Source organism: Sus scrofa, chromosome 7, assembly GCF_000003025.6.
Source record: "Sus scrofa isolate TJ Tabasco breed Duroc chromosome 7, Sscrofa11.1, whole genome shotgun sequence".
Lineage (NCBI taxonomy): Eukaryota > Metazoa > Chordata > Mammalia > Artiodactyla > Suidae > Sus > Sus scrofa.
Genome location: NC_010449.5, coordinates 76,470,770 through 76,498,040, shown reverse-complemented (window position 1 = coordinate 76,498,040; position 27,271 = coordinate 76,470,770). Strand labels below are relative to the sequence as shown.

At 45.2% G+C, this 27,271-nt stretch overlaps 1 protein-coding gene across 1 annotated transcript in view; it reads left to right on the top strand.

Moving 5' to 3' along the window:
- The window catches only part of LOC102158035 (uncharacterized), a 584,796-nt gene extending 557,970 nt beyond the window's left edge, over positions 1-26,826 (top strand). Inside the window, 3 exon segments of the mRNA NM_001315790.1 lie at positions 23,576-23,845; positions 25,791-25,835; positions 26,720-26,826. Coding sequence (NP_001302719.1) covers positions 23,576-23,845; positions 25,791-25,835; positions 26,720-26,826 — 422 coding nt within the window.

Sequence of the window (27,271 nt, the reverse complement as noted above, 5' to 3'; positions counted from 1 at the left end):
GCTGAGCACAACCAGCTCCAACTCAGGGAGAGAAGCTTCCAGACAGCCCTGGAACTAAAGGCACAATGAGGATTTTCCTCACAGACCAGTCCACCGGAGGAGAATTTTCATAATTAGGAAAAGAGAAAGGTAAAGAGCATTTATTTGCAGTGTCCTTGTTTCGAAGATTGTGCAAATGGAGCACAGGAGACACAAGAATGAACCCAAGCAGAAAACTAAAGAAATCGATGAAACCGCTGAAGAAAATCAGATGCCCTTATCTTGCCTGTCTCTGATAATGAATGTGCCTTCTTGGCTCATTCCTCACCTTAGTTCTTGAATTTTCTAGGAAAATAGAAAAAAACAAAAAACGGGTGGGGTTGGGCTAGTCTTGGCCTAACTGGGTCATCTCTGGATAACACCCCCTCTTTTGAGGAAGTCCAGGAGACTTTTTGTAATGGCAGGAAACACGGTGTACAATACCAACAGACTTTACTTCGGATCTGGGACCCAACTCAGTGTAAAGCCAAGTAAGTGACAACTGTCTACAAAGAGAAAGTCACCAACGTAGTGCCCTAAATTCCTCTTAGCCGTCTGTATTTATTTTGAGTTCTTTCATTTGGGGGTTGGGGTCCCCACTCCTAACAACTTATCATGCCCTGCTCATCTGTCTCTTCAACAGACATTAAATGTAGTAAACAAATCCTATGATTCAGTAAACAGTCTGAAACTGCCAACCATACTCTCAGGAGAGTATCCTCTAGAAGGAAAATTCCCAAATTTTAACTACTGCTGCTTTTAGCAGTTGACCAAAAAAAGAGCATTTGAATAGAATTGAAAGGACTGATGAATGTCCAGGATTTCAGAGAGAAGATAGGACAAATGAAGTTTATATGTAGTTGTTAAAGATGAAAAGAATTAGTGTTGATAACAATCTAATAACTACCATTTTCTGAACACCTGCTATGTGCACAGTGCTATGTAAATGCCTCTCATGCTTTAACTCATTTAACCCTCCAAGCAATCCTCTGGGATAGATATTATCATCCCCACTTTCACAGAGGAGGAAACTGTGTGAAAGTGAGAAACAAAGCAAGAGGTTCAAATAGTTACCAAACAGCTCATACACAGCAGGGCAGATCTAGGCCTCGAGGCAGCCTGCCCGTTCCCCGCCCACTCTTAGCCATGGTCTTGGCCAGGTTTGTGTAGAAAGATGTAGCACTGTGGCTTTGATGACTACAAGTTCACCTTTGGAGCAGGAACCACAGTAACTGTGAGAGCAAGTGAGTAAGAAGGACAAAATCAGAATAATTTGAAAACAAAGATGGGGGGCATAGTGACACACCGTTCCCTCGGGGAAGCCCACCGTTCAGTAAGGAAGTTCCAGAAAGCTTTCCCAGTTTGCATTAGGACATAACCTGTCTACCTCACGGGTCTCCCTCACATCCTCCTCCACCCCAGTGGATCTCCTCCTCAGGGACACCTTCACAAGGATAAATGTGTTGAGAACATGGGCTTCACCATCAGCTCAAAGCCAAGCTAGCTATCTGCAATTATCTCAGGTCCCTAAAATAAGTAAGAGAGGATGTCTCTGGGCTGTATTAGGATAAGCTATAGTGCTTTTCAAATATTTGAAGAACTGCCATTTAGTCAAGGGAAGGGGTTAGTACAGAAGGCAAACGCAAAAGCAGTGGATGAAAGGAGATGTGTCTCAGGCTCATGCAGAATCTTTTTGAACAAGTAGAACCAGCCTGCAGTAGAAAGGCTGCTTTGTGAATGTGGGACTCTTTTCCTTGGAGATCTCTGTTCTGGGTCCTTGAGGGCTGTCTGTCTGATGTTGTAGAAGGGCTTTCTATGCCATTTTAGACTGAATCATTTCTGGGCTCTCTTTCAACTCTTAAGTGCTAAGATCTCATGACTCCAGCCTAGAGGATGAAAAGGTGTGCTCAGACTTGTTTCTTCTATTTTTATTATTTTGAGAGCCAAAGAAATATGTCATCGAATTATTCATGAGCTAAAACCTATTGGGGATTTTTATACCTAGAAGATGGTGGGATGTGGTTTCCCAGGGCGGTAAATGGGAAAATTCAGGGCAATATCAGGAAGGGATAAAAAAAAGAAAAAAGAGAAAAAGAGAATGCCTGGAGGGTGGACCAGAGGTCGAATGAGGGAAACGGGGTGTTTTTGCAGAGGACAGATCTAGTCTATCAAAATTTTCACAAGTTCAGCTTTGGAAAATGATCGAAACACAATGACAATCCAAGTAAGTGAGCGGCCTTTTATACTGGGAAATAGGGCCAGGGAAGCAAAGTTCCTTCCAATTTCAACACTCTCAAAAGGACGTGTAATTGCTTTCTGATGGGAGGGGGCCTCTGCAGGTAGGGAGACTATTGTTAGCACAGACCATTTGTCCCGTGAGAGATCACCTCTCAGATCGAACTGTCCTGCTCAGGCTCCACAAGAAAAAAAGGACTTAAAGCCACTTAAAGAGGATAGGGGTGAATTTTTCAACCTGTCCCCCAGGACTGCAGAGAGAGTGATGGGGAACATGAGGACCAGGTTCGTGTAAAGGGGGCCAGCACTGTGTTGATAGAGGCTCAAGACTAGGGAGGCTGTACTTTGGAAGAGGAACTCAGCTCACTGTACGGCCTGGTGAGTGGGTTGTTTTCTACTCCAGGGAAACATCACTATGAAGAAATCGAAAAGGAAGGTGAATGAGTTCCCTTAGTCCTGAAACTAAGGGAACAGGTGTATTGCTGCTCCCTCTGTCCCAGGTAGACTGGGATGGGGGAACAGAAGGAAGGGCAGGGTGATCAGGGTCCCTTTCAGGAACCTGAGAATCTGAGAAGAGACCGTGTTCGTCCCCACCACAGGCAAAGGAGAAGGGCAACCCCACTAGAGTGTGATGCATCCCAAAACAACCGCTTTGGCCCACACCCAATGCTTGGGGAAGGATATGGCCCTCAGGCTGGGTGGGCCAGATTGAGGTACAGGGGTTGCAAGGGTTATTTTGCTGGAGTGCTGTGATTCTCTGCCAGACTCCATCAACTACTTTCTTATCACGAAGGACCTCTCCATCATATTCTGTAAACTTACCCTGAGAAGCCTCCTCCTCCCTTCCTTAGTACAATCCTCACCAATGAATGGGCTGTAGAAGAGCTAGAGGGAGTCTGGGTCTGAAACTTGGCCCAAGGAGGGCACAGCAGCTCAGCTGGCTCAAGAGGACCCAGAACTAAAATATCCTTCTTCTCTTTGGGGTCTTCCCTTGGCACTAAATTGAATACAGAGATGCTAATACGGAGCATGCCTGTGTATGGATGAATTCATCAGCACTGTTGTATGTACGTGTATGTATGTATATCTGTGGATGTATGAACAGCCTGACCCAGAAGGTTCCCAGAGTTTATAGGGCTTCCTATTCTCAGGTTCCTTTATGGGTTACAAATGTTTAGATGGGCCCCTGAATGAAGTCTTACCTGACAGCTATTATCCTCACTCAGAGATCCAGGTCCAAACAGCCAAAGCAGAGAAGTGAGTAAAGATATGGAAGACCTGAATATGTGCCCATTGACCAGTATTCCAGTTCCACAAAGTGGACACAGCGCTAGAAGACAGCATTACCCTGCACATGGCCATGGCTGTGGGAAATGGCCTTTGCCAGGCACCTCTGGAGTGTGATTTCCTTGGTCCCTGTGGTTTTTGCTGGGCCTCAATTCACTGTGTGACCATCAGTGCAGGGAACAAGCTAACCTTTGGAGGAGGAACCAGGGTGTTAGTCAAGCCGAGTGAGTACCGGTGCTTGCACCACAATTGTTTCTAGCACTGAAGCAGGAGCCTGGCCGTCCCCTGTAAATTGAATGTGCTGTGTTGCTCCACATTATTCTGTCTCAAACTTGCCTTCATATATATATACTGTTCTCATGCATAAGCACGTAGGTGTGCATGAACTCAGTGTGGGTAATGGACAGTGCTATCTTGATATTTTCTAGGGTCTGTCTTCTTAAGAAAAGGAAAACAATTAAGGAACTTTCCTTATTTCTTCACATCTTTTATCTGATGGTCCCACAAGGCAGAGGAAGGTGGAAAGGGGGTGATTCTCTCTATTCAGAGTGCTTAAGTGTTTGAGCATGGTCACAATAGCAGGGCCAGGAGCCATGTGTTCGAAGGTTCAATATATTGCTGTCTGTAACCGGGGCTGCAGCCTCTATAACCATCATTCTGATTTATCTCCTCCAGCCCTCATTTTTCCCAATTAATGCAGTTGAAATATTGGTTAACTCTTATCTCCTGGCACACAGATAGCATGTGAGGATTAAAAAGGACATTAAAGAAAAAGTTGAGCTGGAGGTTTGTTTAGGGAGTTTTTTTTTTTTTTAAGGGGGGTGAATATTGTTTTTGTGGTTGATGATATTGTGTTTTTCATTAGGGAAGAGAATAAAGAAGGGAGAGATACTTGACAGCCAGGTGATATGATCAATACATGAACGTGTACATATAAATCATTAGGGCATTCAACCCGGGGCCAAAAGACCATGTGAATCTGGCCTAGCCACTCACCAACCACGTGCCCATAGGAAGCTCTCAGTTCCTCTCTGACATGGAGATTATGATTCCTGCCCTGTCTAGCTCAAAGGATTCTGTAAAACTCAAATGAGATAATGTATGTGAAATCTCTTTGAAAAGTATGAGCAGTTAGATGATTCATAATTTTTGGAGAGTTAGATTTTATGAAGAATTCCATTTGAGAGTAAACCCGAGGATGAACAAGCTTCATGGACTTTGGCTATGGCAGAGAAAGGGTTGAATTTGGACTAGGAAACAAACCTCTTCAATTATGAGAAAATAGAACATGAGAATTTTGACTAAGACTGTCCCTGGAGATCATCAAAACCGGAGATCACTTGGGAGAGAAATATATGAGTTTGTGAGCTTAGAGTGAGTGGTTTCGGAGGTTTCCTGCCATTCTAAAGAATGTATGTGTTGAAGACTTTTCTCGAGTTCACCGAAATATGTGCTGAGGATTGAACTGGGTTTCAACCAAGTAGGAGAACCTAGGAGAATTCCGTGCTTGAAAATGAAGCACACTTTGGTTTTTGTGATGAAATAGATCACTGTGGGGTTTTCAAGTGCCCAGAAGCTGGTCTTTGGAAGGGGGACCACGTTAAAGGTGAATCTTAGTAAGTACTGCCATACAATTTGAGCTCAATTAGTTACTGAGAGATGTAACAGGCTTTTTTTGTAAATCAAAGTAGACTTCCATATGTCCTTGGCTTTATTCAGATTTAGCAGGGAGCAGAGTCCTCCCCATCTCCTCCCCATCCTAACTGTAAGAGTTCATTCTGCTAGGTAACAGTCGGCACTGTTTGCTCACTTAATAGGGAAGCAGAATGGAAGAACTTCCCCCATCTCTGTGGCCAGCTCCATCAGAAAAAGCCATGAGAGAAACATTCTGAGATGCCAACACCTTCTCTTCCAGTTGGCCTCCTCTTACAAACTGGATGCCCTCAGAGGCCAGTGCCACAGTTTCCCACGACCCTGATAACATTCCAAAGTTACTTTGGAAGAACCTCTGTCTCATTTTGTCTTTTCTAACCAGGAATTTACCTGGTAGAACTAGACCTAGTGCTTCCACAGAGAGAAGTCTCGTGATCCAAGCATCCAAGGCCATGACTGACATGGTGTGACTTGGAGTCAGGCTTTGATCCTTCAGGCCCTCAATTTGCTTACGTGTAAATGGAGGTGATAATTCATTCCTCCATGTTTGGATCTCACTTCATATGTCACCTCCTCAGAGAGACCTTTCCTGCCCAATTCTTCTAATAAGCCACCAAACACAACCACCAGGTTTTCTATTCCATTTTCCAGCCTGATTTTATTCCTGCACTCTTGTTACTTGACATTGTGTCATCTAGGTATTTGTTTATGCGAGCCTCCCTCTAGACCATAAGCACCATGAGGACAGGGACAGTGTCCTGGTGGCTTGCTGCTGTATCTCCAGCACTAGCACCAGCCTGAAGCATGAAGGTTCATAGTTATTGAGTGAGTGGAGAGACCCACCACCATCTATACTCCTTCTCATGAAGGGACAGAGCTTGATTAGTGCAAGCCAAAAACGAAAGCTCACAGAATTCCTTGCCAGAGTCAAGGATAGAAAAAAAAATCTACTACTTATGGTTACATACAGGGTGGTGTGAGTGAGCAAGTACTCAAGGTATTTGCAGGGCCTTATTTCACTGTGTTTACCAGACAGGTTATAGGCTGGTCTTTGGGAAAGGAACCACCGTATCTGTGAGTTCCCGTAAGTACCTGGTTATTATTGATCATAAAGCCTATACTTATCCAGCAGACTTATATTGCACAGGAGACTAAATGTCTCTTTATTCTTGAACTCAAGGGGTATTGGAATTTATTAACGAAAGCCATTAAATCTAAATGAAAAAAAAAAGATGCTGCCCCCCCCATCCCTAATACCCCAACCATATCCTCTGTTCCACTCCATGCTCACAAATTTTTTTAAATATGCTAAAATGATGAAAGAAAGATGACCTCCAGGGATACAGCAATTTGCTAAATGCTGGTAAGATGAGCTTGTGTACAGGGGTTGATGCTTAAGTGAAAACGGGAATCAGAGCTGATAGCCTTTGCTGATAAGACAAGACGACTTGGTGAAATTTTGCGAGTCTTTTTGAAGGAAATGCGTCAGAGTTGTCTAGAAACTATCCCTTGAACTCGTCTCAGGCTCTGCCCTCCATCAATACTATTGTGTCCTGAAAAGAGGCTTTCAGAGGCTTAATTCAGAGGCTTAGTCTTTATTTCAGTAAGAAAAAAGGGGGAAATCCCAGCCAGAGTTCCCAGGAAGGAGGACACATACATGCGCTTCGCATTCATCTATTATCAAGGTAGCTCAGGAATTATTGTCAGGCAGCACGGCGCTGTGATCTATCACACATTCATCTTTGGGAGAGGGACAAGATTATCAGTAAAACCCAGTAAAGTAGACAATGTGTCACTAAAGTAGGAGGCTTAATGTGGCGACTGAGGCTCATTGAACTTATTCCAGTATGTGTAGGGCCCAAGTGCCGAGAAATGAATGGTTTATGCAGACTGAAGTGCCTTCTGATGTAGAAAGAAATGTTAAAGTCTGAGCAGAGAGGATAGAAAGATCTAACTGTGGAGGAAAAATAGTCATGTGGATAAACCAAAAATAACAGACTGACACAGCCGCGTCGGAGAGTCGATTCCAAAGAAAAAGGCAAAATTTGGCTGAACACTTCATCCTTCTAAACCTGGCTGGATCAGTGCATCCAGGCCATGTTTCTTTGACTGTAAAATGAAAATATTTACGCTCACTTCATGAGTTTTTTAAAAGATAAAATAAATTAATGGATATGAAAGTATTTTATAAATTAGGAAATGTTATACTTATATAAAATGTTGTTATTATTTGATTTTGGAACAAAAAGAAAAGGCTAGGACAGCTATAATTCTTTCAGCATGAAGAGAATATGTAGGTCCTTAGTAAAAGAGCTGTATTTCTGTGGATCTGTAGTCATGGACATTGGTAAAAACCATTCTCTCTTCTACTGAAGTACAGTGACTTAAATGTCAACCACAGGAAAATGGCAGGGAAGGGAAGCCATTCTGTAAAGGCCTGCATGGCAGTGTAGATTCTGGGAGTAACTTCAAGGTTACCTTTGGAACTGGAACAATGCTTCAAGTCACCCCAAGTAAGTCTAAATCCCAAAGCATTTCCCCTGACTTGTGTTGTCTCCTCTCAGATGGTAATATTTGGAGCACATATTGGGATATAGTAGGCCTTTTCTGGCTATTTTCTAATTTAAATAAGGATCCTATAGAAGGATCTCGTCTGTCCCTTAACATTCTAATAGTTTTGTTCCATCCACATTGTGTTCTTTCTTAAGAGAAAAGCAGGCCAAGACATCACCCATGACACCAACTGTAAATAGTAAACTTGCCAAGGATAAGAACTAAAGAGAAGACACGTGGGATTTTCTACCAGACCTGAAGCAGAATGCGTGCCCTTTAATCAGAGGGATGCTTGGCTTTGGGTGCATAACAGGTCTGGAATAAGTAACCAGGCTACCAGCAAGCCACTAGGTCTGCAGGATAAGTTGACTGTAGGAGCAGAAAGCTGTCACTATAACGATCTGAATGCTATTCCATGAAGTTTCAGATTCATTGAATTTGAAATAAGGAGAGACACTATGGCAGGAATCTAAAAATTGACAAGAGTAATGGCGACAGAAAGACTAGATACATCTGTTGAATAAATAGAGTTGAAAATCATGAGTTGGATGGTGATAGACCCAGAGCTGTGAGTGGAGAGAGGCTTCGTTTTAAGTGTTGCACAATAAATGCCCATAATTGAGTTAAATGGCCTGTATGCTATGTGCAATGTAAAAAGAAAGTTAAGATGTAGTCCCCTTCATAGGTGAAAGAGGTGTACCTCTCAGTCTTGGGTATGGGCAGGATGTATGGGCTGGTAGATGTTTTTGGCTGACTAAGAAACACTGTGGGAACGATGGAGGCTATAAATGGATCTTCGGGAGAGGGACAAGACTACTGGTCAGGCCTGGTAAGTAAAGTATCAGAGGAACAACAGAAAGATTGATGAAAATGTTTTCCTGTGGCGAGAAATGGCTATGTAATGGAGAATGAGCTGGAGTTTGAGGGGATCGTTGTTACTAGAGTTCTAATGTCTGGTTCTAGCAAGAGAATTAACCCCAATACAGTTTCAGTCTCACTCTTGCAGGAACAAGGAGAAGGATTCTTCTTTCATAGCTCCCCCTAACATTTATCTGCCCTACGCTAAAAAGTTTCATGCATCCAGGGTAGATACAGATGTGTAGCAGCGCTGGTTCAACCTGCTTAGTTTCACATCACCTGTTCTTCATTTGTAAAACAAGGATAATAATAGCAGAATTTATGGCACGGATAGTGCCCAAATAAGACAAGGTGATAGATATATAGAGATTGTTAATCCATTTGACATGTAAGAGGTTCTCCATAAATACTGGTTTTCTTTCCCTTTCCCTTAGTGGGTCAGAGGTTGAAAGGCCCAACACTGCAGGCCATTTTTGTGTGGGGGTTTGCTACAGTGTGAATTCAGGATACAGCAAACTTACTTTTGGAAAGGGGACTATGCTTCTGGTCTCTCCAGGTAAATGTTGACCGCCCCCCTCCCCCATCCCATCCTGCTCCTGTTTCCTCGTTCTCTGGTTTAAGGTTTTTGCATGTATTTACTGTGTTTTACCCTTATGAATGCATCATCCTTGTATTATCGGTTGACCTGTGAATTAAGGTTGAGCCTTCATAGAGGACTTTGAAAAACAACAATAACCAAAACAAAAGAGTTGGATTAGTAGAATTAGTAGAACCAATTTCCTAGGTCAGAATAGAATAGAGACTAATACCCTAGATAACTGGGACAAACCTGGTTTCTCCAGAAACAGCCTGGCTTCCATTTAAAGATTAGACCCTCTCGTCTCTCCCCAGCCATCCTTCCCATTCCTCTTCCCCCTACAGTCCCAATTCAGCTGTGGAATCTTGGACAATCTGTGACACCCACAGCTACAGAAATCTTTCATTACTGAGAACATCTGCCTATTAAAACTGAAAGATCCTCAAGAGCAGAGACTCTTGTTATAGACCATGAAGTGTCTAATATGGTCCTTTTACAAAGTAAGTGTTTGATAAGTGCTTGTTTAATTGAAATCAGACACTCAGAGAAATCAAGTTCCCAGGCCAAAAGGAAGAAGTGAATACAATACACAACAACAATACATTCAGTATGTGGTGGAGTGGGAAAAATACTAAATTAAGAATCAAACCAATCTATGTTTTGATCTCTGCTCCCAACCAGCAGGGTAACTTGGAGCAGATCTCTTGCCTCTGAGGCTCTGTTTTCTCATCTATAAAAGATGAAGAAGGTCTGAATGACCTCTCTGGCCTCCTGGCACCAGCAGCCCATGAATTTATTCCATTTGGGGTGGGGGAGAGCTTTTTTGTCATACGAATAAGTCAAATAGCTATATTAAATCCAAGTGTTTTTAACTTATCAGGGTAAATCAGGAAAGGGGGGTGAAGAGACAGAAGGGGGTTTATTGTGAAGCATCAGACACTGTGGGACTCATGGAGAGGAGGCAACAAATTCACTTTTGGGAAAGGCACCTGGCTACGAGTGGCACCGAGTAAGTGTGAAAATCTATTATGACAGTACATAGTACGTTGCACTACAAAATGTATTCTGGTGATGGTGAATGGGAGAAAAGGAGATGTCATATTTGTCATTTGTATCTTATTTATGATTAACCATAATCTAGTGCTGAAGTAGTAAGAATTGTGGCACCCAAATAAATTAGTGAAATTTCAGAGACTCTGTGAGCATATTTTCTTTAGGGTAGAATTTAGCAAACCATTAAGACTTCTCTCAAGATGTGAGGCTGACAGAAGTGCTGTCCAGTATTAGTCTTTAGCATAAGAATGGAGCTAAAAGGAGCCAGAAAGAGGAAAAATCTAGAAGAGCAGAAAATTGCATGGCCATGATCTAAAAGAACCTTTCTATTTCCACTGCCATTGATTCTGAGACTCACTGGGGGCAGTGGGGGGTGTGTGTGCAGGGAGAGGCTCTTCAAAGCCACTTCACCTATGCCGCAAATAAGCCATATCCAGTTCTTTCCAGAGGTGATGTCTCTTTGTACTAAACATTATTCAAGAAGTCAGTGAAGTGCCAAAAAGTGTGCCCAGGGCTTCTGGTTTCAGTCTAGAGTTCTAAATCTGACCAAGCCCCAAATGGCTGTGACAGTGAACAAGTCATTGCCCCTCTCTGTGCCCCAGACTCCACCAAGCTGAGATGAGAGTGTTGAAGCACTCAACATCTGTGGTTCTAGGACTTACTCCTACACCACCCTAGAGTTTATACAACTCAAGGGTACAGACTCTTAATGGCTATTTCATAAACAAATGCTATGATGCCAAAAATAAAACCCTATTAATCAATAATTTAACTTAACATAGAAATAATAGCCACTACCTCTCAGTTTCTATGATGTGTGGATATGCTGCTAGGTACATGACATGTAGTATCTCCAAACAACTCTAGGAAGCAAGGAGCAGTATCCAGGAAAGGAAACTGGGGCTCAGAAGAGTAATTGCCCAAGATCCCATGGTTAGTGAGTGGAAGGGTCTAGATTCAAACCAGGGTCTGCCTTCCTGCTCTTTCTACTACATTATGACACAGACCCTGTGCCAGGGCTTACTGAGAAATGAGAGAGGATGCCAATCAGAGTGAGTAAGGAAATACATAGGATTTATCCTTTGCATTCTCAGATATGGCCATGACTTAGAGATGGAGCTTTGGGAAATCCCCAAAGGTATAGGATTCTTCTCCCCTTTTAATGAGGAAACACGTAGTACAGGGGCTGCTGGGAGCATTTACCCCAGTGGAGAGAGGACAGAGAAGAGCTGGCAGCAGCCACTTCCTTGTTCTGACTCTCCCTCACTATTTCTTGTATTCTCCCCAGGCAGACCAGCCTCCAGTGTAACCTGCTTACAAGTGCCTGACTCATTAGTGAGTTATAGAAATAGGCAGTGTGGGGCACTTGAGACATGGCTGGGTCATCGAACTTTAGCTCTGAAAGGGAGATTCAGGTCTCTTTTTTTATTTTCAATAAGGAAATTAAGACCCAGAGAGGTAAGTTGAATTGTCCATTATTACAAAGTCACTGAGAACTAGAGATGGGACTAAAACCTGGGGATCCTGGTCCCTGGGCCTTATTCTATGATTGCTGTTTGGTGAACTAACCCTTCCAGGAGGTAGGAGGTAGGAGATTGTTCATGAGCAGGAAAGAAACCAAATGGGTTTTACTGGAAGAGTATAAAAAAGTGCTCCTTATTATGAGCACCGTCCCATAAGCTCTGTGGGCCTGCTCCTCAGCTGTGGTGTAAAAATGGAAGGAAAAGGAAATGGCCCATTTTGTCACAGCAGCAGTCACTGTGGGAAATACTGGAGGCTTTAAAGTTGTCTTTGGGGCAGGAACAAGACTATTTGTTGAAGCAAGTAAGTTCCCTGAAATAACCTGATTTATATTACAATTGTATTGTATTTACTGATTCTTTTCCCCCAAGTGTTCTGTCTGCCATTTAAATTAAGAAGAAAGGCTGGCAATGATAATGTTGCATTATATGTATCCATGAGCCTTATTCATGCAAGAAACACACAGTGAATACTTAGTGTGGATGGATATAGCTCCCCTAGGTCTTGTCTAGAACTGGAACTCTGTAACTACATGAATGACTTTTTCAACCCTGAATATTCGTGGTATTTTTTGCATAATCCACTGTATAACAAAGCAGGCTCTTCTACTGGATTCTGACTTATTTCTTGTCATCGTCCAATGGACTTCAAACTGAAGGTAAAGAGTAAAATTCATGCCTCTTCCCACTTGGGCGCAAGTACACAGACACAGGATCATGCTGAGTAACTAATTTGTGTGTTAGTTACTTAGGAATCCCAAGCTATTGCCCAGCTACAAGGTACTATTTTGTATAGAGCTAGCCCAGCTATAGGGTACGATTTTGTATAGCGTTTTGTCAATGTGTGAACACAGGTTACCAGAAATTAGTGTTTGGAACTGGCACCCAACTTCTTATCATACCAAGTAAGTCAGATCTCCAGAAATATGTCATTTTCTCCCACTTCCAATACTGGATTCATATCTATACATGTAACATTTGCTCTGGTTTATAATAGAATATGATGACTGATCACTAGTATTGCCATTATTATTATTACCTCTACTACTATTGTGTTATTATAGATCATAACAATGCTGCTAACTTAGAATATATTTTTCTGGAGTTCCCATCATGGCACAGAGGTTAATGAATCTGACTAGGAACCATGAGGTTGAAGGTTCGATCCCTGCCCTTGCTCAGTGGGTTAACGATCCGGCGTTGCCGTGAACTGTGGTGTAGGTTGCAGATGCGGCTCGGATCCCGCGTTGCTGTGGCTCTGGCGTAGGCCAGCGGCTACAGCTCCAATTCAACCCCTAGCCTGGGAACCTCCATATGCCGTGGAAGCAGCCCTAGAAAAGGCAAAAAAGACAAAAAATATATATATATTTTTTCTGCCGCATTATTCTCTTTTACCCTTTAAGGACAATCAGTGTCAAGATATCAGGAAAAAAATGGTTGAGTTTCCTCTGGAGTCAAGTACCTTACTTGTTCACTCAGTTTTCCCTTCTCTGCTGAGGGTCAGTATGCACCTCATGATATTTTGGGTTTTATGCTATCTCCAGATTGTCTCTCTGAGAAATGCTTTCTTGGTTTTTCCCCACCTAAGCACTAAGTTTTGCAGCTTATATTTACCAAAGTACACTTAGCTTTTAACCTCTCCCCAAACCAGCCTCCTTGTCCCAATAATTATGCACAGTGAACATCAGTTCAACTCAGTGATTACCGAGTATCATCAACAAGCCAGGGGCCATAGTTGGTTTCAAAAGAAACAAAGAAAAGAAGCATAAGATGTGGTTCTTTTTCTCAAGAACTTCCAGTCTTATCAGAAAAACAAAATATTCATCTATTAAAAGTCTAGTAACAATTTATATGTAAGCGTGCCTAGCAGGGTGCTGTGCATGGTCACACACAGGACATGGGAGCCTACTGGCCAGAGACAGGGCAGCAGTGACAATGGACAGTCCCCATCCCCAGGCAGAGAGCAAGCAGGATTCTACCCACGTGTTTCTGGAAAAGGATTTAAGACTGTTAGCTGCTGAGATGTTTGACTTTCTTGATAAAACAGCTGCTTGACAGAAAGCAGCCTTGACTGAGGTGAGGATAGAAACAGTAGAAACAGGAATGAGTCAGGCGTGAGTCACCCGGGGGTCTCACTCGGTCCCCCAGAGGATGCGGTGACTCTGAGTCACGCCCAGGCATGTTTTTAGCATGTGGCCCAGCACGGCTTGCTGGAAATGCTCTTTCTCCTACTCTTTCTGGAAAAGTGAAAAATACATCTCTGCCTATGTCCCCATCAAAACAGTGGGAGCCTTCCTCTCAGGCACAGCAGCCGAAGTGGGAAAATGCCCACTGCTGCCTGGGTATCTTTAGAAACACACACACCCACTCAGCCTATGAAGGAGGCAGGGTTTTCACAAAGTTTTGTAAAGGCTGTTTTCCCCAGAGGAGAAATAGCCAGAGGCTGTTTGCTGATGACTGTGGTGAGGGAAATGGAGGCATGGGGCATCCGGGAAGATGCTGCTACAGCAACTAGAGCGGCTCCCCTTCAAGTCCTCAGAGCACCTAGCCATCCCTGGGAAAAGGCTGGGATCAGTCTTTCCAGGTTCCTGGCTTTTAGAGCTACTGGGAAGCGTGTGCGTCTGCCACGAGGCGTGGGCAAAGCCAGAACCTTTTTGTAATGCACTTACTCAGAGTGTGACTATGGGAACAACAGATTCACATTTGGGAAGGGGACCCAAGTAGTGGTCACACCAAGTAAGTGAGCCTGGACCCTTGCATCCATATGGCCCCTTCCCCCCACTGCTGTTCCTACCCCTATAGATGCTGGACGGCGTCTTATGTCCATGGGAGGCGAGAGGGTATATCCTTCATCAATGTCCCACCTAACATGCTTAGAAGGTCCCTGTCCCCATTCTTTGTGTGCCCCTTGTTTCTTCCACCCTCCCTTCCTCTCAGCCTCTCCACTAACAATATAATACAAAATCTCCTTTGCCCTCCATCCTGGGAGCACTTGTATCTGACAAAAGAGTAACAGAGTCAGATTCTGCTGTTGCTCTGGGCAAGCAGGGTGGTGGCCGTGGTGCTGCTGATGCTGCTGCAGGAGTTGCTACCCAGGAGCGTGCGTTTTCTCCTGGTAAAGGAGGTGAAGAGCTCTCCCGGCCCTAACCGCTGGCTCCCATCACTGCCTCTAGGCACTGAGGCTCCAGGGCCCCAGGACAGTTGTGAGGGATTCCTGCAAATTTGGGGGGGCCGGCTAGTCTTTTCCTAGCTTGTTGCCCCAACGCCACTGGGTCAATAGGTAGAGAGAGATCACATGAGACAGTTTGAGCAAAGGCTTTCTTCACTGTGTATATCAGGAGGAAACTATAGACCTATATTTGGAAGAGGAACCAGGCTTCTTGTTCATCCACGTGAGTATTATAGAAATGGTCAAGGGATGTTTTGTAGACAGAGGATGTATGATGGAAGGTTATGGCAATAATGAGGGAGTCTGGGATTGGTCTGCTCCGTCGTTAAAGGGTCCTTTGTTGTCTGGAGGTAGCTTATCATAGTGTCAGCTCTAATGAAATGATCGAGGCTGTGCTGGACAAGGTCTTGCATTGTGTTTGCAGAGGACAAATCCCTGAGGTTTGAGAAAAGAGGTTTCTCTCTCGGTTAGGTTTCTGAAGCAGATCTGTCCTCTTGGCAGCTGAAGGGTCTACCTCGCCCCCTAACTCTGTGCCTGAGACTCTCTCACCATGTCCCCTTGGATTCATATCTGTCCTACACGAGAGCATCCCAGACAGAATGCCGAGGCACCCTGGAGTGCTGGAGAGGGCTGTGGGGCAGGGACCGGTCTTCTCTGGCTGCAGAAGGTCTCAACCCTTCCCTCAGTGTAAAGCATTGCTGGGAACCATTGGATTATTAGCTACTATTTACTGAATGCCTGATGTGTACCAGTGACCATATTCTGTCCTTTGTATAATTTCTTTTTCATTACTCATATCCATCCTAACCCCAGATAATTGGTATTACGCCCATTTTGCAGATGAGGAAACAGAGGCTTGGGGCAAGTAACTTGCCCAAGATCACACAGCTAGGAATAACAGAGCTAGAGGTTAACTCTAACCCATTTGGCTCCAGGGCCTTATTGTTAACCGTACCACCACACTGCCACCACCATCCCTCTTGTACTCTGTGAAAGAAGACCCCGGACCTCAAAAGCCACCTGTCTGGTCCCTGGTTTGCCCATCCTAAGCCTTCTTGCCATGACGGCCATGGCAGCCCTGGTCCAGAGATCAGTAGAGTCATTGAATTGGAATCGCAGAGTACAGGTATGGCAAGGAGGGAAGCGGAAACCCAGGGGGACCGATTATTGAGCATAAAGTAACACAGAGAGAAATTAATTATCAAAAGCATGGAACTGGAGTTCCCTGGTGGCTCAGTGGGTTAAGGATCAGTGGCATCACAGGTGTGGCAAGGGTTCAATCCCTGGCCTGGGAACTTCCACATGCCATGGGCATGGCCGAAAAAAACCCCAATGAAACATGGAACAGGCTGTTCAAAAGCTCCATTCCCAAGAGTGAAGGCTATAAACTGGGTGGGAGGTAGGGAGCTCCCTGGCTGGCAGGGCAGGTATTTGTATTGCATTGTACCAGGGTGTGGACACAAGCGGCAGAAGACTCACTTGGGGGAGTGGAACAAAACTCCAAGTGCATCCAAGTAAGTGCCTGACCTTAGACTCCAGCCACAGATGCAGAAAATCCCTACTCTGCTTTCCTAGATGTTGAGTCTGCACTTCCTGAGCTAATTTCTCATGCTTCTTCATGAGGTTTGAGTGTTTTGAAATTTGAATTCCCAGCCACTAGCTCAATAGCGGTTTATTTTCTAAAGGTAGTCCTTGCCAATGGGGTCTGGCCTTTGCATCATTACAGAGACAGGCTCTTGCTGTTTCTAGATTCCTTGGAGGCAAAAGAGCTTTATCAGAGAAGAAATCATGACTGATTACGCCAAAAAAATTACTTTTGTTACCATCTAGTTTTCACGAGAGGTGATCAGTTAAACTTCCCAAAGACTCTGGGCATGGGAGATGCTCGCACAAAACTCCATATCTAATCAAGAAATATGAGAAGACCTTAAAGCCTAAATAATGCAAGAAAAACAATACTAAGTTTAGCAAATGGACCCATTCAGAACTTAAAACATAAATGAAATAGTCTTAATAAAAGAGAGAGTAGAACTTCATTTGAAATTAATTAAAATATTTAGAGGGCTTTCATTCAACAAATATTTACTAAGCAACTGTTACATCCTAAGCACTATACTAGATTGAGGAAGGAAGGGAGGGAGAGGGGGAAAAAAGGAAGGAAAACACAGAGTCTGTGCCATGCAGGATCTCCCAGTGGGTTAACATCCATAGAAACAGACAATTAGGGGAGTTTTCCTGTGGGTTAATGATCTGGCATTGTCATTGCTGTGGTGCAGGCCTGATCCCTGGCCCAGGAAGTTCCGCATGCCATGAGTAAAGCCAAAAAAAAAAAAAAAAAAAGATGCTAAGAGCATTTTCAGTCTTCAGGACTGAAATACAGTATAGAGCATTTTCCAAACTTCTTTGGGCTTGGAATCTTTTTTGCAGAGAAATTTAGGACTAGAGTTCTGTGAAATTCTCATTAAGAAGGAGTTGTCTAAACTACTCTCAACTTTAGAGATTTATTTTATCCCCATATAAATGTCAACCCTAATCTTAGAACCCTCCAGAGAAATAGATTTTTGGGCCCAGTATGTAACTCACTCCTGCTTCTCACAACCTTAAGCAGCCCTCCTTGTGCATTTTATGTGACTACTCCTATGGCAATACATAGAGTCTCTCTCTTTCTCTGCCCTCAAGGAGTAACAGAACCGCTTTCTGAAATAAGAGTTTTCATAGGTTTCCCTTCCGTGATTAAATCCTACCCCAGGTTTTCTGACTGTTGCCAGTGCTGTAAATTTTCCTTCAAGATTCATTTCCCAAATAATCCCTGGCTCTCCTCCAGCCTCTTCCAATTTTCTTCCTTCACTCTCAGCGTGGAACCCAGAATGGCCATCCACCCTCCAGGAAGACCTGACCAGCTCAAGGCTGGCTATGAGCTATTACACCGAAAGCTCAGCAATTTGGACTCAGCGTGCCAGGCTTTTCTCTTGGGCCAGAGAAAGGGTGATTCTGGAGGAGCCTGAAAAACAGGCAAAGAGACACTGCTACCCCCAGGAAGCTGACCCTGCCAGGGGTTACAGTTCTTGTAAAGCACCCTCCGTGTGTGCGTATGGTCTGGTGGCTACAATAAGCTCATCTTTGGAGCCGGGACTAGGCTGGCCATACACCAACGTGAGTATGATGGTGCAAATGATGGGGGCAAGGTAGCAGACAACTTGTCTATGAGAAAACTGGCAGTAATTTATGGCAAGAGTGGGGATATGTGAAACACTCGTTTCCATTTCTTTAAGCCCTCTTGGTAACTTCAGATGTTCCCATTTCTCATATTAAAGACAGACATGCCAAGAGCCAACTGGGTAAATGAAAATCTGAGCAGAATAATTTACAGAAACATAAAAAGAGTTGCAGCTATTCGGTGCTTTCAAGCGAAGCTGATAATATCGGCCCCAGATAATCTGAACATTCAGGAAATTAACTAAGTGCCCTTGGGGGAGAGAGATGAGTTAATGGCAAACACAAATTCTCTTTTATGGCAGCAGGTCGCTAAATTCCCTGGACTGCCGAATGAGCATGGTGTTGGGATACCTTGTCCCAGAACCTGCCTCTCTGGAGTTTAGTAGTTTTTTTAATGTATTTTTTTATTAAAGTATAATTGATTTACCTTTCTTTAACTTGTTGCACAGCAAAGTGACCCAGTCATACACAGCTCCCTGTGCTATACAGTAGGACTCCATAGCCCATCCATTCCCAATGAAACCGTTTGCATCTACCAACCCCAAACTCCCGTCCATCCCATTCCCTCCCCTCTCCCCCCACCAACCACAAGTCTGCTCTTCATGGTCGAGATCTGTCTCTGTTCCATAGATAGGATCATTCCTGCCATTTTTTAGATTCCACATATAAATGATACCAGGTGGTATCTGTCTTTCTCTTTCTGACTTATTTCATTTAGTATGAGACTCTCTTGTTCCATCCCATATTGCTGCAAATGGCATTATTTTGTCCTTTTAAATGGCTGAGTAGTATTCCACTGTGTATACGTACCACATCTTGTTAGTCCATTCATCTGTCGATGGACATTTTAGTTATTGCCATGAACTACTCCCAGATCCCCTATCTGAATGGCGAGTATATCATGTGAAACGAAAAGGCATGGAGTCAGGACAGTGTGGGGTTCATAGCACAGTTTGGGAGGCTGGCAGATCTTGGGGTAGGCCTGGCCCTACCCTCTGTAGCTAATAAAGCCTCCACTTTTTCAACCACAAAATGCCAATAACTGTATCATAGTAATATGTGACAATGCTTGGCATATAGCAAGCAATCAATAAATGCTATCTTTTCTAAATAATAATAATTATTTTATATAATTATTATATCATCATCAAGGCTTTGTTACACCAAAGATTCATCATTATAAAAGGAAAGGAAAATATCTTCCTTGGGAACAGAAAATCTATGAAACAAAGATCCAGGGTGCCTTCTAGGATGGTGCCCTCGGTGCCTGGTGGGTGGGTTCCAGCAGGTTAACAGCAAGAAGGTTCTTGCAAAGACTTTACCCTTGGTGGGGATTCAGCAGTGGTAACAAGCTAAATTTTGGAGCAGGGACCAGACTGAGTGTCCAGCCAAGTAAGTAGAATGGGGCAAGGGTGAACATTGAGCCCAACTGTTTTCTTCTGTAGGATCCCAATGGTTCCCTCCACCCAACCCAAAAAATCCACTCATTCTGTGCTCAATGCTCAGAATCTTTGGGCTGGAACCCGAAGAATCATGAGACAGGTGATGAGCAAGTCATCCTGGGGAGGATCCAAGATCCTGCTGCCCTGAGCAAGGGGTTTTTCTCCACTCAATTCCTGGTTTATGGAAATCACAACCTCCCACCCAGGGCTCTACAGCAGGATGGGGCAGGAGAGAAAGGATTAAACACACCAGAGACAAAGTCTCAACCCCAAAGAGCAGAAGGTCTAACTCTAACGAGTGTGATCCTCTGTCCCCTGTGAGAGGCAGTGCTTCTCCCACCGAAGTAGGAGGTAGGTCCAGCAAGTTTCTGTAATGCTGTCATCTGCTGTGTGAATACTGGAGCAACGACCGGTAAACTCATATTCGGGAAGGGAACCCAAGTGTCCATAATATCTGGTGAGTCATCCCGGGTGGCACCATTTGCCACTGACTGGGCCAGTGTCACCAATCTTCCCCAGGGATGTCAGTATTACTATGTAAGTCTAACTGTGGGTGTTATAACTCATTTTCTTACAGAGGCCTCTATGAAGGGAAAAAGCAACACTATCGATCTTGAAAATCTGTGTTTCTCTACGTCAAACATATTAAAATTTGACTTTAATAATTAGTGAATAATTTTAGATGCCTTCTATGTGGCCTGTCATACTCTATAAAATGGGAGACTGAGTATCAAGAGGTCTCGGCTGGATGCCTGACCAGTCCTCAGGTAGTATAAAAACTATTGTAAATTTAGCAACCTGAAAGCCATTTTGGTATCAACCAACTGATGATGTCAATGGACACAGTAGCATTTCAGAGGAATAGGGTCCCGGCGGAAAAGATGGCCTAGAGGGAGACGGTTTTATGCAAGAGAAAGGACTCAAGGGGGATAAAATTAAAAGGGGGCTTAAAAAAAAATCAGGTTTAAGGATAAGTACCTAGATTTTTGACCAAAAAGTCTAATTAGCGGAAAGCTTGCAAATCTGATGGTCACTAGGCCACATGTTTATCGAACAATTATTTCTTGAGTCCCTAGTATGTGCCGGGTACTTGGGACAGAGCGGTAATCTAGAGACAGGCCTTTGCTGTCACAGAGCTTACATTCCAGGGAGCCAGAGTAAAGAGCATGGTACAGCTGTACTCATAAAGGGCACATGAAGGACTTGAGCAAGGAAATTCAAGCTCTCCAGATCATGCCAGGAAGTGTGAGTATCATCCCATTGGCCACAGGGAGTCCCAGAATTATTTTGAACCAAAAGTGACCCTACAAGCTCCATGTTTTAGACAAGTCATTTGAAAGATGACCTCAAAGAAGAGACTGAAGTTAGGGGAGCAGCAAGAGGGTAAGCGAGGCAATCAGGAATAGGGAAGCGGGATGGGAGAAACACACAGAGAAGCCCAAAGGGCACCAACGGTTAAAAAAAAAAAAAAAATGAGACTTGAGAGGGACTAAAAGTCACCTCAGTTCTTCTGACTTTCACTTACTGCTATTTCTTTTTAATCTCTCGCTAGCAAAGTTGAGCAACAACTGGCCTGCCCCGGTAGTCACCCCTCACAGACCTCAAGATGGCTTTTGAGTCTCACACTCAGCCGCTGGTGCCTTTCCTGTGTCCGTAGCACTGCTCCCTCCAGACCAGTGCTGTCTGATGGGACTCTCCAGGACTATGGAAATGTTCGTCCATCTGCCCTGACCAGTACTGGAGGCACCAGCCACACATGGCTATTGCCCTCTTAAAAGGAAGTTTTAATTTAACATGATTTAGGTTAGTCTTTTTTTTTTTTTTTTCTTTTTTCTTTTTTTGGGCCACACCCATGGCATATGGAAGTTCCCAGGCTAGGGGTTGAACCGGAGCTACAGCTGCCAGCCTACGTCACAGCCACAGCGACACCAGATCTGAGCCACATCTGCGACCTATACCACTGCTCATGGTAGCGCTGGATCCTTAACCCACTGAGCAAGGCCAGGGATTGAACCTGCAACCTCATGGTTCCTAGTCGTATTCGCTTCCACTGCGCCATGACAGGAACTCCGGGTTAGTCTTAATTTCAATAGCCATGTGAAGCTAAAGACTATTGCACTGGACAGTGTGGTCTGTACCTCCTCCGACCTGACACCCACCTCTAGGGCTGGAGTTAGAGTTTAACCAGGACTCCAAGTTGGGCACTGGACTTGTACAGCAACCCCCTTTCTCCTTTAAGGCCAACCTGTGTCTGGTGACACCTTAGCCTCTGCCTTCTTTTTGTTTGTTTGTTGTGTTTTGTTTTAAATGTTTACTGGTCACTAGAGTGAAAAAAATATACCGACAGGTCAATGTCAGAACGATGATGAAAATCATAGCTAGTAGTGGTTTAATACGCACTCTTTATGGACAGTATGATAAGAATTTTTGTTTGATTGCCTCTGCCTTCTTGAGGCCACATTCTCTCAGCACCTGCACACCTTCCATGTCCCTAACCCTGATCCCACCCATGATTCTCCCTGATGACTAACAAACCTGCTAGGGTATGATGTCGGCTAATGGCTTCCAGTCTCTCCCCTCCCAGTAATTTATGGGATTTAGGCCGTAGGTCCTTAACCCACAGTGATGTCAGCGCCCCAGGTAGATAGATGGAGACTGGTGGTGGGAGCAGGCAGAATCCTTTGAAGCCAGAGCTTCGGATGTGGCTCACACGTGACTGTGAACCCTCTCCTGCTCTGCTGCTCCAGGGACAGCCCCCACCCCCCTCAGGCAGCTCTGCCTTGACTCAGCCTCCCAAGGCCATGCCAAGGGCTGATTCCCTTGGTTTGGGGCCCAGCTAGAGATCTGCAATGCCAAGGCCACCCTGGCTGGCTCAGTGAAAGGGGTGCATCAGGCAGTGCTGGTCTGAAAAATTTTGCATGCGTGGTGAGGAGCTGTGGGAGCAGAGAACCACAGGGGCAGGAAGCTCTAGTCCCAACCCTGCTGTAAACTCTGGGTGGCCCCAATGTGTTAATCCTCCCAGCAAACCTCTGCTTCCTCCTCCAAATGCAGGAGGTCTGAAAGAATAAACAATGAGAATTGCATGAAAAATCCTACAAAAAATACTAAAGAGTCATTCTTAGCACTAAAGAAAAGCCTCCGGCCACTCCTGCTTCCTGGCCATGAAGAAAGAGTAGAAACTGGCTGTGTGTTACTTGGTAGCACGTTGCCATGGCAATAAGCAATAACCTGGTAGTATCAAGAGCTACAATGACTAAAATTATTTCAGTACTTCACAGTTTACTAAACATAATTTTCTTCACATAAAATATAGGAAAGCAGATAAGTAAACATCCCCACTTTAAAGATAAAATTCCTGACACTTAAGGAGCTGGTATGAGTTGTGTAAGGCATTGTATCTGATAGAGCCAGGGCCTGGACTCAGGTATTCTTATTTAGAGTCTAAAACTTTTGGAGTTCCCTGGTGCTTCAGCAGGTTAAGGATCTAGCATTGTCACTGCTGTGGCATGGGTTCGATCCCTAGCCCTGAAAGGTCCGTATGCCCAGGGTGCAGCAGACCACCTCAGATTCTAAGACGTATGGTTTGTTTTGCTGGGCCTCTTTTCTATGCTTGCTTTGTTCTGCCAGAGCCACGTTGTTGCTTACTAGCCCTGCTAAGTTTTGAAGAAGTTCCTTTTAAGAAGAATGGGCAATATCCGTAAGCAGCCCTGCATTTCTGGTTTCCTTGAATGGCAGGCAGGGCCTGGCAGAGAGCGCGTTCCCCGACAGCCTGGCCTCTTGGCCAGGACTTGTGGCATGTGCCTATCTCTGAGTCCCATCCATTGCAAGCAGCTAGTTTCCAGAATGTTCTTTCCCATCAAAAGCCTGATCATGTGATTTGTCAGCTCTGCAAGAGCCACACTCTTGCCCTTCACTGGCATCTGGACTTGGGCCTGGGTTGGGGCAAGGAGGGAGACGAGCTTTTCCTAACCCAGGTCCTTTTTTTGGTCGACAGATATCAAGAACCCTGACCCCGCCGTGTACCAGCTGAAAGGCCCCAAATCTAACAACATCAGTGTATGCCTATACACTGATTTTCAAATGAATACAACAAAAGACTCGGAGCCCGCGGTGTTCAGCTTGAGCAGGACTGTGTTCAACTCAAACACAACTGTGCTAGACATGGGGGCCTTGGGTTCCAAGAGCAACGGGCTCGTGGCTTGGAGCAAAAGCACCGATTTTGAATGTCAAAGCACCTTCCAGCAGGAATTCTATCCTAACTCAGGTGAGTGCAGCCTTGGCGCCAGTCTAAGCTGAGTTCAAGAGGCCTACTGGACCCAGGGCTCGGGTCCATGGTATCTAAAAGCTGCTCTGATTGGTGATCTCAGCCACATCAATTGTCAGCAAAACCCCCTCTGCTCTTGTTGCTGAATACCAGGGAGCCCCATCCCAGCAGGCCACAGAACGTCCTGGGCAAACGGCAGAGGGGGCGAGGTAGAGGGAGAGGGCACTGCCCTGAGGCTCACCCGCTCTGAGCCCCCACCTCCCTGCCTCTGCTCAGCCTCTTACTGCTCCTCCAGGCCCAGCTCTGATGCACTTCTCCAAGAGCTCTCTCTTTATTTCTCCCTTCCTGCCAAAGGTCTTTCCCAGCTTCTAACCTCATTCATTCACTCAGCAATCACTGATTGTGCATTTACAACATGCCGGGTGCTGCTGTGAAGGAGTATACACATCGGATGAGGGCTCTGCCCAAGCAAGCCCCGTTCTGGTTGGGAGAGACCACCCATTAGCAAACAGAAGTCTAGAGAACTCCATGGGAGTTCCCATTGTGGCTCAGCAGGTTAAGGATCCAACATTGTCTCTGTGAGGATATCTCTGTCCTAGCTCAGTGGGTTAAGGATCTGTCATTGCCTGCTGCAAGCTGTGGTGTAGGTCACAGCTGCAGTTCCGATTAGACCCCTGGCCCAGGAACTTCCATATGCTGTAGGAATGAAAAGAAAAGAGAAGAGAAAAGAAAAAGGAAGGAAGGAAGAGAGAGAGAGAAAGAAAGAGAGAGAGAGAAAGAAAGAAGGAAAAGAAAGAAATCTAGAGAATTCCAAACTGTAAAATGTGCTTTAATTTGGAGTGGGCGAAACAGCCCCCTCAGATGAGAAAGCCAGAGAAGGGCTTTCTGGGGAAACACTATTTGAGCTGAGATTTCCAGGCTAAGAAGGTCCCTGACAAGGACAGAAAAAGGACGCTATGGAGGCCTGAGCCAGGAGCACAGTAAGAAAGGAGATAGGCAGGAAGAAATGAGACAGAAGAGGCAGGCAAGGGCCAGATCACAGGGCCACACCTGTCACGAGAGGGAGATACTGTTCTAGGTACAATGAGAAGCTATTGATTGGCTACATGCAGGGAATGACATCCAATTTACTATAAAATCACTGGGAGTTCCCTGGTGGCTCAGCGGGTTAAGAATCCGGCATTGTCACTTCTGTGGCTCAGGTCGCTGCTGTGGCATGGCTTTGGTCCCTGGCTAGGGAACTTCCACATGTTGTGGGTGCAGCCAAAAAAAAAAAAAAAAAATCACTCTGACTGCTGAGTGGAAAATACACTGTAGGAGCCAAGAGTGGAGGCAGAAAAAAAGAAGCCACTGCAGCAGGGAAATGATGGAGGCCGGCATGGGGTTGTGGCAAGGGAGCTGAGTGCCCAAACGCTATTTGGGATTCAGCGGTAGGACCATGTTGGGAGGAGAAGGAAGAGGAGATCAAGGAAGGTGGCCAGATTTTATTTCTGAGCAGCTGAGTCAATGATAGTGCCACTTACTTAGATGGAGAAAACAAACAAACTTGGGGTGCAGGAATCAAAACTTTGTGAAACACACGGAAGCATCTGTACCCCTTGCGGCACTTGGCACAGTGTCTGTCCTCTCGCTATCGGACTGTAGACTTCAACCTGCCCAAGGGCAGGGTGTGGTGGCTCCTTCCAGCCTTGTGTCCTGTAACATGTCCTTAGCATACCCAGTGTTTGTTATGTGAATGAAATGGTGCCCAGAAGCCGGGGTGAGGGTCCTTCAGGGGTCAGTGGCTCATCCCAGCAGGTGCCCATATGTGACATGTTTCCTCCAGATCTCTCCATGAGGAAGCATGGAAAGGCTGGAGACATTCATCAGTCCAAAATCCTAGGAACTCTGGGGTGGGACAGTTGGCACGCCCCAGACTCTAAGAAAAATGTGTTTGTCTTTTCAGGAATTTCCTGTGATGCCAAGTTGGTAGAGAAAAGCTTTGAAACGGGTAAGAGAGGGGTCTATCTGGCTTCACACAGGTTTGGGGTGGGGGGGGACGATGATGAACCCACAATTATCCAGACTAGATAGAGCAGGTGGATAGTGGGAAGGAATGTGTGGGTCTAGGAATGAAGTTTAAGGAAAAAGAACAGCAATTCAAGCCCCCTGCCCCCGCCTCAGAGCTGCCCAGGGGGCTTTCTTGGATCCCCAGGTTCCTCTCACCATCTCTAATTTTCTTTCCCACTCTAAGTACTTTGCGGACGAGTCTAGTTTTGCTAGACCAATGACTCACTCATCGGCCTCTGAATTCCTTTCAATGGCTCCACTGTCTGGAGCTTCTGGGTGGCCCAGCTGTGAAATCTCTGACTGGCTTGCCTATAGCCCTAGGCTAACCCAGTCATCCTGAGGACGTTTTCCCGCCATAGCCAGGGGCACTGCCTTCTTTTGAGAAGAGCAGCAGAACTCATGTAGGTGGTGACCCTCGCTCAAAGATCCCCACCCCTCCATACCACCTACTCTGGACCCAATCAATATTCATTTCCATTTGAGACCTCGTTACTGAGTCATCCCTCTTGTGGTTCAGCCATTAGATTCTTGCTAAGGGGCCAGACCCGGGGCATGCCTGTGTAAGTTCTGAGCCCCCACCATCCCCATCCGCTGAGGGGCTCAGAGATAAAATAAAGGGGCAGGCCAGCTATGGTTTCCCTTTGGAAATTAAATGCTGTTGGACCTGGAGGAAATATGTACAAATATGTTGCTGAGGCGATGTTCACGGGTGCTCAGATCCAGGTGCTGAAGCCCACCCTATCCCCACCCTGCTTTCAGTGTCACGGGAGTCATGGAGACCTGAGGGTGCATGCCCATGACCACTGTGGCTGCTTGGTTTTGCAGATATGAACCTCAACCTCCAAAACCTGTCAGTGATGGGGTTCCGCATCATCCTCCTGAAAATGGTTGGGTTTAACCTGCTCATGACACTGCGGCTGTGGTCCAGCTGAGGTGAGCGGTGTCTCAGCCAGGCAGTGGGAGGTGGGGGGCCTTCGGGTGGGTCCCCAAGCTCTGATAGTGAACCTCCGCTCAGGCTCTTGCTTTTAGATCCTCACTCTGGGTCCACCAGACTCCCCCTTTTCTCCTGTTTGGAGTTCCTCTTGTTAATAGCGATGGCCTGGGACCCTTGACTAAAACAGAATACACTGCTATGGTGACAACAGTCACCTTGGTGGAGCCATGTCTCCCCTACAAAGCATGAGGAACAGTTGTTATCCTCATTTTGAAAGTGAAGAAACTGAGGCCAAGTAGCATCAAGGGCCTTACAGCTAAAGGGTGGAAGAATGAAGAGACTTGGGACCCAGACTCAATCATATCCGAGCCCTCTATTGAACCCCCTTCCTGGCAGCTCCTGAATTCCTTTCCTCAGGTCCTCTGACCCCAATATGGTGAGAA